This window comes from Mustela erminea, chromosome X, assembly GCF_009829155.1.
Source record: "Mustela erminea isolate mMusErm1 chromosome X, mMusErm1.Pri, whole genome shotgun sequence".
In the NCBI taxonomy this organism is placed as follows: Eukaryota; Metazoa; Chordata; class Mammalia; order Carnivora; family Mustelidae; genus Mustela; species Mustela erminea.
In genome coordinates, this window is record NC_045635.1 from 21313514 (window position 1) to 21326855 (window position 13342).

At 44.0% G+C, this 13342-nt stretch overlaps 1 protein-coding gene and 1 non-coding gene across 2 annotated transcripts; one reads left to right on the top strand and one right to left on the bottom strand.

Moving 5' to 3' along the window:
* The first annotated feature begins 1048 nt into the window (after window positions 1-1048).
* On the top strand, window positions 1049-3505 carry LOC116583121 (melanoma-associated antigen B18-like). The gene is made up of 3 exons (XM_032331135.1): window positions 1049-1221; window positions 1656-2754; window positions 2911-3505. Exon 2 carries the CDS (start codon window positions 1723-1725, stop codon window positions 2731-2733), a length of 1011 nt encoding a protein of 336 aa, XP_032187026.1. The 5' UTR covers window positions 1049-1221; window positions 1656-1722; the 3' UTR covers window positions 2734-2754; window positions 2911-3505.
* A 6240-nt stretch (window positions 3506-9745) lies between these two features.
* Window positions 9746-9882, bottom strand: LOC116583820. Its single transcript, XR_004282919.1, has one exon. It is a non-coding gene; the product is annotated as a U8 small nucleolar RNA (small nucleolar RNA).
* Between the last annotated feature and the right edge of the window lie 3460 nt (window positions 9883-13342).

A 13342-nucleotide genomic window follows, 5' to 3' on the forward strand; every position in this document is an offset into this window, starting at 1 on the left:
AAAAATCTGTGACTTGGAATTCACTATGTTAACAGAGAAGAGAAAGCATTTTATCATGTTCTGAAAGTAGAGGAAAAAAAAACACCTTTGATAAAAATTCAACACCAGTTCATGCTAGTAACTGTTAGCAAACATATTAGAATAGAATTTCCATATTCTAAAATCAACAGCACACATACATAAGTATGAAATGTTAAAACATTCCCACTAAAGTCAGAACAGGGCATGGAGGTGTGGTATCATTTCTACTATTCTAAGCTCTACTGGTTGACAGAGCCAGCATATAGCCATACATAAGAATACCAAAATAAAATATATGGATTATGAAAAGAGATAATAAGATCCCATAATTAACAACTCCAAAGAAATTGACTGTCTAATATTCAAATGTATAAGGCACTTCAGGAAACTGATGTAGCCCTCTACAGCAAAATCAGAAGTCTATCCACACAAAATAAATGGTAGAATACATCATGGAGAGCATACCATTTGAAACAGTAGCAATATCCAAAATATACCTAAAAAAAGAACTAAGAACTATGTACATGATCTTTATGGAACCAAATGTTTAAAAAGGTTACTAATGGACTTAGGTAAAAGAAATCTCAAATAGAGCAATACACCATGCTCATTTACAGTGTGCAGAATATTGTACAGATGTCACTTCTACTTAAATTATTTACAGATTTCTGCCTTACCTGATGGATTTGACTCTGGGTCAGCAGAAGAGACACAGCCCAGCACCAAAAAGGTGTCAAGGTATGACACTGAGTGAGGACTGAGGGGAGAATCCACCCCAAAAGAAGGGGCAACAGAGAGATTTCCATACCCCCCCTCCCCCGGCTGTCAGTCTTGGAAGGTCCCAGTCATGGCTGCTCAGCTCTACTCCCACCTTACTCCCTACTGGGGGTTCTGAGGGAAATGAAAGCCTTGGTCTGATGTGAGCTAACTTCATCAGAGGAAGAAGTCCCAGACCCTGCAAGTCAGGAGTCAGAAAGGAACCCTGTTTGACTTCTGCATAATTCTTCCACCACCAGTACTGAGGGGAGTCCCCCAGAAACCCACGCGAGATTTTATGCTGGGAAGGCCAGATGGGCGTGGCCGGAAGTGCTCACCCTGACTTCCGCTACATGCGCAGTGGAGCCGGAGTTCGTTTGAGACGTGGAGAGGTGTGGTCTCACACCAGCAAAGGAGGAGTGCCAGGAGTGGACAGTTGTCAAGGTGAGTAACTTGCTAGGCCTGGAGGAGTACACTCCTTTCAGAACTGAGGTTCCCCAAAGAGCCTGGTCCAATTCTGGCACACCCCACCCCCAATGTCCTGATCTTGTGGCCGAAGTACGACTGTTAGGCCTAAGGGCCCTCACTTCTGCCTTGCGCGTTTGTGGTTTGGGGGGTCTTTGGCTGAAGGGGCAGCCTCAAGTCAGCAGAGGGTGGTTTCAGAAGACCAGTTAGGAGTCAAGTTTAGTACTCTGAGTTTGAACTGAGTTCCCAGGCTGCCACAGAAGAGAGCAGGTGCATGGAGTCCTGCTCACCCCTGTTTTGTGGGTTCCTAGAAACAGTACCATTAAGGGAATAAGCAGAGGCAGCTTTTCTTGGAGCCCAGGTAGAATATCCTTATCGAGGCTAGACACACCATCTCTTCTTCCATATTCTAGGGTGACATCTTCATCAACCCAACTGCTTGCAGCTAACTCCTGCCTGCCATCTCTGACCAGTGTCACCATGCCTAGAGGTCAGAAGAGTAAGCTCCGTGCCCGTGAGAAACGCCGCCAGGCCCGCTGTGAGACCCAGGCTCTGAAGGAGGCTCAGGCTACCGCAGCAGCAGCAGGAGAGTCCCCCTCTGCCTGTGCTCTCTCTGGGGGTAGACCTGCTGCTGCAGCTCCTAGGCGTCCTCAGGGAGCCGCATCTTTCACTGGGGCCGATGCAGCTCTTTCAGGCACCGATTCAGATGAAGGTGCCAGAAGCCAAGATGAGGGAAGCCCCAGATCATCGAAGGGCTCCGAGGTCTCACACAGAGACCCACTAAACAAGAAGGTTGTTTTGCTGGTGCAGTTCCTGCTGCAGAAGTATCAAAAGAGAGAGCCCATTTCAAAGGCAGATATGCTGAAGTTTGCCGTCAAGAAGTACAGGCATCAGTTCAATGAGATCCTCAAGAGAGCCTCCGAGCACATGGAGCTGGCCTTCGGGCTTGATCTGAAGGAAGTGGATCCCATCCGCCACTGCTACACCCTGGTCAACAAGCTAGACCTCACCGATGGCTCCATGCACGAGGACGAGAACATGCCCAAGACCGGCCTCCTGATGATTGTGCTGGGTGTGATCTTCATGAAAGGCAACTGCGCCCCTGAGGAGGAAGTCTGGGAAGTGCTGAATATGATGGGCGTCTACGCTGAAAGGAAGCACTTCATCTACGGGGAGCCCAAGAAGGTCATCACCCAAGATCTGGTGCAGCTGCAGTACCTGCAGTACCGCCAGGTGGCCGGCAGTGATCCTCCACGCTTCGAGTTCCTGTGGGGCCAGCGAGCTTACGCCGAGACCAGCAAGATGAGAGTCCTGGAGTTTCTGGCCAAGATCCATGATACCGTCCCCAGCGCCTTCCCGTCGTGGTATGAAGAGGCTTTGAGAGATGAGGAAGAGCGAGCCCGAGCCCGAGCCGCTGCCAGGGCTCGCACCGCTGCCATGGCCAGCGCACGTGCCAGGGCCTTGGCCAGCAGCTTCTCCCACCCTAAGTGATGTCCGCGGCCGGTTGACCAGGTGGGTCAGCATTCGAATGGCGAAGGGTCAGGGCGGGGCTGGAGAAGCGGGTGTCCTCTTGTATATTGTATATATTGTATATTGTATATTGTATCCTCTTTGTGTTCCTCTTGTATATCAGTAACGTGGAATTTCACCCCTTTTCTTTTTTTTTAGGTTTTATATCCAATGTTGAAGTTTGAAGCAGATTCTTTTCTCTGTGGAACGAAAAAGCAGTCTACGTTTTAAGTAACCGACGGCCAGGGTGGATCTAGAAGAAACACAGTGAATATTGTCTTTGTGTTCTTGTTCTATCTCATAAACTTAGAGTTGTTTTCTTCTCTTCTTTTTTCTTTCTCTTTTTTCTTTCTCCCTTCCTTTTGCTTTCTTCTTCTTTTTGTTATATTTCAAATGTTGTTTCTTTAACAGAAAGTTTACATAATTTTCATATTTAAGTTTAGTCATAATTTTAGTTGGTTATTTCTCTTTAATAGCTTTAGGATTAGGAGTTTTGTTAGTTAGTAAACCGAATTGGGAAACCTTTCATATTTACCAAAACAGAACAAGAAGACATGGCATTGTAACAGGCTTTCCCTTGGAAATGCGAAAAAAATTGAGCGGTAAAATTACCAGGATCAGAAAAAGGAGGGGAAAGAAGCAAAAGAGGTTCCATTCTCAGTTTCCCCTATACGTTTTAGTTTGTTGCTCTGTAAGGATAGAAGATACATACATGGATTTGTTTGGCTTATTTAAAGAATGGAGGAGAAATAAAATGTTTAAACAGTAGAATTCATGCTTGCTGGCTCGTTTATTTTCCAGATACTAACTGAGCGTCTGCTCTGTAAAAGTCAGTGTTAGAAATGGGGAAGTCACAGGGTGCCTGGGTGGCTCAGTGGGTCAAAGCCTCTGCCTTCAGCTCAGGTCATGATCTCAGGATCCTGGGATCGAGCCCACATGGGACGCTCTGCTCAGCGGGGAGCCTGCTTCCCCCTGTCTCTCTGCCTGCCTCTTTGCCCACTTATGATCTCTGTCTGTCCAATAAATAAATAAAATCTTAAAAAAAAAAAAAAAAAAAAAGAAAGAAAGAAATGGGGAAGCCAGGGTATAAAACACTCCTGGCCTTAGATTGTGCATTTCAGGAACAGTAATCATATGAAGAAGTTGGGGAGGGACCTTCTTAGACCCAAAGCACCGGTAAGAAGGAGTAAAGAGGTAAGGAGGCAGGGGGAGGGTTGGAAGAAGTGGGACAGGGAGGGGTCTGGCTGAGTCATAAGGTATAAATTCCCTGAAGAAAGGCAGTTTGGGTTTCTTAGGAAACTGTGCCCCTCTCGGTGGGATAGACTGTTAATTGAAGCTGCGCGGCGGGCCACACGGGACTATGGGACTGGTGAGCAGAGGCCAGACAGACAGATGGTTTCTTGGTGTTGAAGGACGTGAAATGCAAACCTGCTCTTTAGCGTTACTTTGGTACCATCAGTTAAACCGGAGGAAAACCTCCACAGGCAGAAATGGAAGGCATCCCGTGTTCTTGTTCACGGCGGCTGGACAAGGAGCGCAATCTCATCATAGGCACAGCTTCATCGGGGAGTATCTAATAAGGGTGCTCCTCCTTGAAGGTGGGATGCCGCGAAGATACTGTGTTGGCTCTCCGTGCTGAAGTGGGTGAGGAACCAGGTCCCAATGCATTGAAAGCCCGGTGGTGGGTATTAAGGAGGGCACGTATTTCATGGAGCACCGGGTGTGGTCTGTAAACAATGAATCTTGGAACACTGAAAAAATAAAATTATTTTTTTAAAAAGGGCATTTTAAGTAGATTATCATGAGTGCAATTTTGCAGAGTGTAAGGGAGGATTAAATTTTGGGTGGTGGTGAAATGGATGAAAATAAGGGTGGTTTGGATGGAAAGGGCACCTGGGAGCAAAGATCTTGGTCTTTGACACATTCTGGGACATCTGAGATATCTCTGGCTTGGGGGGGTGGGGGGAACTCTTCTACTCCCAAGTTAAGTTAACTTACTCTGAACTGGGTAAAATCTTCTTTAGTTTTACTTGCTGAGAAGCATTATGGGCTAATTTGGTGTTATTTGTCCTAAAAGTTGCATATTCTGTGATCTCTCCTCAATTTAAAAAATCTCAAAAAATTGGGACGCCTGGGTGGCTCAGTTGGTTGGACGACTGCCTTCGGCTCAGGTCATGATCCCGGAGTCCCAGGATCGAGTCCCGCATCGGGCTCCCAGCTCCATGGGGAGTCTGCTTCTCCCTCTGACCTTCTCCTAGCTCATGCTCTCTCTCACTGTCTCTCTCTCAAATAAATAAATAAAATCTTTAAAAAAAAAAATCTCAAAAAATTTAAAAAATAAAATAAATTTCCCCAGAGAGGAGGATGGTGTATCATCAGCAGGTAAAAAGAAAGAAAGAAAGAAAAAAAAAATCAGTTCTATGATAGCTACCATTCATTGAAGACCTACTATTTTCCAATTACTCTGCCAAGTACCTCATTCCTGTTACATTTATTCGAACAGTCCCACAGGATGGGGCTTATCAGACATATTTTGCAGCTGAAGAACTTGGAATTTTCTCAAGTTCACATGGCTGGTAAGTCGCAGTGCCAGGACTCGATCCCTGGTTGTATTTGACTGGGCCCCATACTTTTCCATTCCTCCAGCTTGAGGCGACCTTCTGGCTCTTAATTTTCTATCCTTCTCACTACTCCAAGGTGTATCACAGGTCATTAAAAACCCAGACGCTTTAGCCACATGCTAAAAGCAGTCCTGGAGAAGGAAGGTGAATGGGAGAATAAAGCATGATTTGGGGGTTATGTGTGAGGCTCCTCTTGTCCCGGCACTTGTCTGCATTATAGCCCTTGTCTCCTGAGCGTTCCCCAGTGTGTCCTCTGGTCCAAACTGGAACCTCATTTGCTAACCAGCTCTCCACAGTCTGCTGGATGCTGCACCCAGCTTCCGGCGATCCAGACAGTCGTGAATCACCTGCCCTCCCCTAAGAGCCTTTCAGCTCCCAGTAGGGGGGCCTTGGAGGTCCCAACCCTCAGTGGAACCATAGCCAGCGGAGTTTAGATACTGGATTACCACAGCCCCCCCACCCCCCGCCAATCCCTGCAACAATAAGGAAGTATAGTCTAAACAGGTGTTTAGACTCTTACAGAATAGATGGTTCTGGGCATGTAACTGAGGTTAGATGGGGGTCTTGTAAACAGCACAGATATTGTCAGTAGGGTTTTGCAGGAGTGTGGAGTCTGAGACTGGCACTGAACATACACTGAGGACTGAGCTCACATAGTTGGTCGTCAGCAATCAAAGCCTCCCTCGTAATTGGTTAACTGTGGAAATCACTGGGCAGCAAACATTTACTGAGACTGAATTCCTCAGAACCTGGAGCTTTCCTAAGCAGGGGATAAATGGTTTCTTGACAGACATACTCTCTTGGAACAGCAAACACTAAAATAATTTGCCATTCTTCTGCTGCCTCTTATCTCAGTACTCGCCCCAGAGGAAAATGTTGGTTTGTCTTTGTGCCTAATGGCATCTGTCCAAGTGTCCTGAGCGTTCAGTCATGCTAAGGATTGCTCAGTCTCCCAAGTTTTGATCATGCTTCCATAAAGAGACCCTTCTCATCCTATAGAGAGTCTAGAACTCATTTAAAAGGTGAGTACAGAAAGGTGCCATTGAGTGCAAAAGGTGAGCCCTCTTTACTGAGATTTTACAGGATCCTTTTGAAAATTAAATGTGGGGGCACCTGGGTGGCTCAGTCGGTTAAGCATCTCCCTTCAGCTCAGGTCATGATCCCAGGGTCCCGGGATCGAGTCCCGTATTGGGCTGCTGGCTCAGCAGGAAGCCGGCTTCTCTCTCTCCCACTCCCCGTAATTGTGTTCTCTCACTTGCTGTGCCTCTGTCAAATAAATAAATACATAAAACCTTAAAAAAAAAAAAATGTGATCCAGTCTTTGAAAGCACCTGCCACATAGCAGGATTGGAAAAAACCAGAAGAACTGCAAGGCAAACTGGCCTACTTAGAAACTCCAAGAAGAAGGTTGTTTTCATAACAAATTCTGAGAGTTGCTCGTTATTGAGCACCTACTATGTTACAATTAATGGGAGAGGCTGCAAGGGCTTATCACATCATGTCTTGGTCTTCCAGGGCTGATGGGGAGACTATATTGCCTCCCTGCTTAAGAAGGGTGGTGCAACCACTGTCTTGGCACTGAAACAAGAACAGACACAGTGTTCGTCACCTCCAGGCCAAGGTATTTGGGAGCTAGTACGATTCTGTTTGATTCAGCAGCAAACGGAGACCCTTGTTGAGAAGTTGAGCCATTTGATGGGAGTTGCCTGGACCCCTGGGTTATCTGACAGAGGGGGCCCTCCCTCGGCAACCCACATAGACCATGTGTATGACAAACAAACTTTTGTTGTTTTAAGCCTTAGCAGGTTTGTTCTCAGGATCAGACATTGGTCACTTTATCTGATTAATGCACAGCTACTATCCTTGTGGTGAGATGTATTTAAATATTTTAATAACAAAGGTAATAGTACATATGTTCTTATAAAGACTTCTAACAATGCACATAAATTACAGTCTCCCCTCTCCTCAAAATTCAGCCTCCTCGGGCTCCTGGGTGGCTCAGTGGGTTAAGCTGCTGCCTTCGGCTCAGGTCATGATCTCAGGGTCCTGGGATTGAGTCCTGTATCGGGCTCTCTGCTCAGTAGGGAACCTGCTTCCTCCTCTCTCTCTCTCTGCCTTCCTCTCTGCCTACTTGTGATCTCTCTCTCTCTGTCAAATAAATAAATAAATTTAAAAAGAAAAAAGATTAAAAAAAAAAATTCAGCCTCCTCCTTAGAGGTAATCACAGTGAACAATCTGATGTGTGTCATTTTAAAGCTGACCTGAGGCTTTTTCTTATGTAGATGTGCTATAAAAATATATTGAATTTTTAAGGATTGTCATTAACAATGTATATATTGTTGTGCCTCTTGTCCTTCATGTAATAAAGTGAACACAAGGTATTTCCATGACAGGACATACAGACCCAACACACTCTTAACTGATCCCTAGAATTCTTTTTTCTTTTAAAATAGGTTTATTGAGGTTCACAAAAATCAGTTCATACTTAATATGTGTGGTCGGATGAGTTTGGACATATGTATACATCTGTGGAATCATCATCACAATCAAGGTAAGACGTATCCATCACCTCCAAAAGGTTCCTTGTGTCCCTTTGGTTATTTTTCTAAAAAACACGTTACATGAACTCTCTTAAGACTATTTAAGTGTGTAGTATGGTACTGTTAACTGTAAGCCGATCTCCAGAATTAATTCATCCTGCATACCTGAAACTTTCTATCAGTAGATCAACTCCCCATTGCCTCCTCCTCCCAGCCCCTGGTACCCACAGTTCTATTTTCTGATTCTGCAGGTACGATGACGTTAAGTACATCATAGAAGTAGAACCACAGGGCATTCATCCTTCTGTGAGCGGCTTGTTTTACTGAGCATAACGTCCTTCAGGCTTGCCCGTGCTGCTGCAAATGGCAGGATTTCCTCTTTTAAGGCATTTTGGGTGTTGACCCCAAATGAACAAATCTTTTTTTTCTTTTTAATTTTAAAGGAAAAGGGTTTTATTCGAGCCCAAGTTAGGACAACTGCCCTGGATATACAATCTTCAAAAAGAAGAGAGCGCTTCAGGGAAAGAACATTTGGTGTAGGGTCAGATAATTTTTTTTTTCTTTTTAACAAAAAAAGTTACAGGGCGCCTGGGTGGCTCAGTGGGTTAAGTCGCTGCCTTCGGCTCAGGTCATGATCTCGGGGTCCTGGGATCGAGTCCCACATCGGGCTCTCTGCTCAGCAGGGGGCCTGCTTCCCTTCCTCTCTCTCTGCCTGCCTCTCTGCCTACTTGTGATCTCTCTCTGTCAAATAAATAAATAAAATCTTAAAAAAAAAAAGTTACAAATCATCACAACAAAGGGCATTACAGAAAGTTACAGACTTTATCTTATGTTTTTAGTATGTGCAAGGCTGTAGGACCTCCATCTTATGGGAACGAGGGTGCCTTTTTTTTTTTTTCTTTGTTTGGAATGTTCCTTTCCTGGTTGTTTTCGTGAAGCAGACGTACGGTGTGCCTGGGGCAGAAATAGAGCTCCTGGTTCAAGGTCTGGCTGAGTCATTTTGACCTTGGTAAATGGTAAAGCTGCTGTGGGATCCTAGCAGCAGGGTCCGCAAACATAACAAGTTTGAAAATCTCCTTTATCAATGGTGTGTATGAATGTGTATATATTTATTAAAACATATGGGGCGCCTGGGTGACTCAGTCGGTGAGGCGGCCAGCTATTGGTTAGGACTCAGGTCATGATCCTTGGGGTCATGGGATTGAGCCCCGCGTGGGGCTCGGGGAATCCATGCTCAGCGGGGAGTCTGCTTGAGATTCTTTCTCTCCCTTTGCTCCTTCCCCGACTTCTGAATGTGCCGTCTCTAAAATCAATAAATCAATCTTAAAGACATATATGTGTATGTATACGTGCACACACACACACACACACGCACATCACATTTTCTTTATCCATTTCTCTTCAATGGATATTTAGTTTCTTTCCAGAACTTGGCTATTGTGAATAGTAATTACAAAGAGGGTAAAAATGAATTACTAAAAATAGTAATTACAAAGAGGGTATCTCTTTGAGATCCTAAATTCCATTTTTTTGAGTATTTATACCCAGGAATGAGATTGCTAGATCATATGGTATTTCTATTTTTAATTTTTTGAGGAACTTCCACACTGTTTTCTATAGTGGCTGCACCATTTTACATTCCTACGAACAGTGTGCAAGCCTTCAATGTCTCCACATTCTTCCCCACGCTTTTTTTTTTTTTTTAATATTAACCATCCTAACTGATATGAGGTGATATTTCATTGTGGTTCTGATTTGCATTTCCCTCATAATTAATGATGTTGAGCATCTTTTCATAGACCTCTTAGCCTATTGAAGGAGACCTCGTCAGGAAGAACACAGGAGCAATCAGGGCAGTGCAAGTCTTGATTACACGGAGACGTTAATCATGTATTATTGGCAACTCCAATCATCTAGTCCCAAGCTCTCCCCCCCAAAAAAAGAATAGGTAAAGATCATCTTACTTATGTTTGCGCAATAATTAATTTAACTATTCTCTTCCTAATAGACATATAAAGTGTTTCCCATTTGTTGCTATGATTAACAGGACTGAAATCAACATCTTTGAACATGAAATCTCGGGCAAAGGTGCATCCTTTCTCATAGGAAAGACATAGCAAAGTACAAGCCTGATGTAAGTGGGTGAGTGTGAAGATTGGGAAGTTTTAACAAGTATTGTTGAACTTCTGCTCCAAAAGTGCTCTACCACTTCATAGTCTGACCAGTGAATGTGTGTGACTGCCTTACATCCTCCTAGGCATTTTATTCATCACACTTTGAAATTTTGGTCAAACTTTGGGGTGAAAGATGGTCTCAGTATTGTTTTACTTTTTATTTCCTTTTTTTCTAAAAAGGTTGAATATAAAATTCAGTGACTCCCTTAGAGTGGCACTTCTGCATTAATGTCTTGAGTGCCTGGATTTTTCTCAGCATACTTTTATTTTATTTTATTTTTTTGTTAAGATTTTTTTTATTTATTTGCCAGAGAGAGAGATCACAAACAGAGGAAATGACAGGCAGAGGAAGAAAAAGAAGCAGGCTCCCGCCGAGCAGAGAGCCCGATGTGGGACTCGATCCCAGAACCCTGGGACCATGGCCCGAGCCGAAGGCAGAGGCTCAACCCTCTGAGCCACCCAGGCACCCAGCATACTTTTATATTTTGAAAAAGACATTCCTCCTTATAAAAGCAAGGACTTCACAGAAGGATCAGTTGCTGAGCCATGGAGTGAGGCAGGACACTCTTAGCTAATGAGGGTTGGAGGTCAAAGCAATTGCGAGGGCCCATAAGGGAGAGAGAGACCATGTGTAAAACCTCATCGAGAGAGCCCAGGGCAGGCTGGTGGTCAGCATTCTGGATCGAGAGGTGAGCACAAAGTGGGCAAAGAACCATAAGGACAAGAGCGAGGAATGTGTAGTGGGTCCAAGAATTTCTGTTAGTAGGCTTGGCAAATCTCTGAATTGCTACCACCCGCGGAAGTTGTGAGGTGGTCTCAGTGGGCAGGTCTGCTGGCGGAGAGGACACTCTGCCCTGCCTCTAAAGTCTCCATGCCCAAAGTCAGGCAGACCACAGATGGCTTTCCAGCATCACGTGGTGGTGCTGCCTTCTGGATCCCGGGAGAGCCACATCTCTTGGCTGCTGTGGTAGCTCACAGCATCCTCGCCAGTGTTCCAGGTTGAGCAGGTTTGCTAAGTGATGACAGCTGAGATGGGCCACGAGTACCAGTGAGCAGTGCAAGGGGTCTACCACTGCAGGGAGGTGGAACTGAAGGGAGATATGCTTCGGCCTATAGCCTCAGTGATTCTACAGATAAAGGGTTGAGTGTGGACATGTCTGCAAGAGATGATCTAGATGGTATTTGCAATTCACACTGTCCTCCCTGGTTCCTGACCTCCTGGCACACCAGAGGCCTGATGTCCTATGGCTCTGTCTGGTGGCCTCTATTGCTACCAGCTACTTCCTAGGGTAAGAGGTTGACTCAGAATGCAGACATGTGTGGGATGGATGGAGACTCCATGACGATGGGACTGTTTATTCAATCGACCATGGGTGACAGGGATGCGTGGAGTCCAGAGCTGTATCTTTCTGGTTATAATAACCGAGACTGGATATACTTGAAAAAAACCAAAAATCTGTACTAGTCCTCTCCAGGTTATCACATGATCTGTAGCGCAATGTAAATCACTACTTACTGTGTAGTGTGGGGAGGATTTGTGTTTCTAAGAAAGTTGCGTTCACTGCCTAAGTGACAGCTGAGTGAGAATAATGTACAGTGAACAGGACAGGAAATCAGGTTTATTTCCCTGTATTAGAAATTTAATAGAAGTTGTATATCCTCCCTTGAGCAGGTTTCCCCCTTTTATTTGTGACTGCTGCTGTATCTCCTCCACCAGTCATAACACAGATTACTCCTTGCCCCTCCTTCCACATTTGCATAAGTAAGTCTCTTATCCCACACTCTTTGTAAAGTTCTGTATTTTATTTGAAATCACTACATCTATCAGAAGCATATTATTATCATTTGGCTCAATAAACTGCAGTTAGACCCCAGCAATTATGGCCTAGAAGGACAGAAAAGTGGATATTGGCAAACACTAATAATTGTACAAGTGACGGCCTCCCTATTTAAAGTCTTTCATTTTGAAATAATTTTATACTTACACATAAATTGTAAAAATAGTACAGGGAATTCCTGTGGCTCTTACAACCAGTTCAGCCAAACAAGTCTGTTTACATTGTGATAGTTCATTTAGCAGAACTCATAGACTGACATTGGTAGAGTAGTATTTAACTGCAATCAAATCTGGATTTCACCAGACTTCAAGTAGACAGGCAATCAGTGCTTTTTGTTATGTTTTGTTTTCTTTGGTATATAGCTGGAGACATTTTTATCCCATGTATAAATCTGTATAGAATTCAGACACACAAATTTCCCCAAGCCCCAGAGAAACTCCCTATGTTCCTTCTCTTTTGGGGTTTAGTTTTTTTTTTCATGTTATGTGCAGTCTTTAATCCGCACCCTATTTCACCCATCCCCCCACTCGGCTCCCCTCTGGAACCATCCGTTTCTTCTCTATAGTTCAGAGTCTGTTCCTTGGTTCTTTTTCTCCCCCCTTGCTCATTTGTTGTTTCTAATTCCACATGAGTGACATCATAAGGTATTTGTCTTCCCCTGATTTATCTCATTTAGCATTATACTCTAGCTCCATCCACTCATAACAAATAGCAAGTTTTCATTCCTTTTTTATGGATGAATAATATTGCATTGTGGGTATGTACACATGAATATACATACATGCATGCATCATGTCTTTATCCATTCAACAATTGATGGACACTTGGGCTGTTTCCATAGTGAAGTTATCGTAAATAATGCATCAGGGTGTATCGTATTTGCATTATTATATTTGTATATTTTTGGTAAATACCCAGTAGTGTGATTACTGGATCATAGGGTAGTTCTATTTTTAATGTTCCTTCTTTATAATCACAGCAGATGGAATCCTTGGCAACCATTGATCTATTCTCTATTAGTATAATTTTTCTTTTCTGAAAATGTTATATAAATGGAATTTAAAATTACATAATTTTATGAAATGGGCTTTTTCAGTTGGTCTAATGCGCTTGGGATCCTCCCAAGTTGTAAGGACAAATAGTATGTCCCTTTTGACTGCTGAATAGTATTCCCAGTTTATCCTTTTATCCACTGTTGGAGGCCGAAGTTATCTCTGGTTTGGGGCATTCACAGGTACATTTGGGTATGCTGTTTTGTGTGAACATCTATTTTCATTTCACTTGGGTAAATTTTCAGAAGGGGCTTGTTCTGTCATCTGGTAAGTATATGCTTAACTTTGTAAGAAACGGGTAAGTTGATTTCCAGTGATCCTGGACCATGTTACACTGTCACCATCACCGAGAATCAGATCTACTTG

What these genes read in the sequence shown, in the direction of transcription:
- LOC116583121 (XM_032331135.1), top strand. Translation starts at nt 1,723, where the DNA reads ATGCCTAGAGGTCAGAAGAGTAAGCTCCGTGCCCGTGAGAAACGCCGC.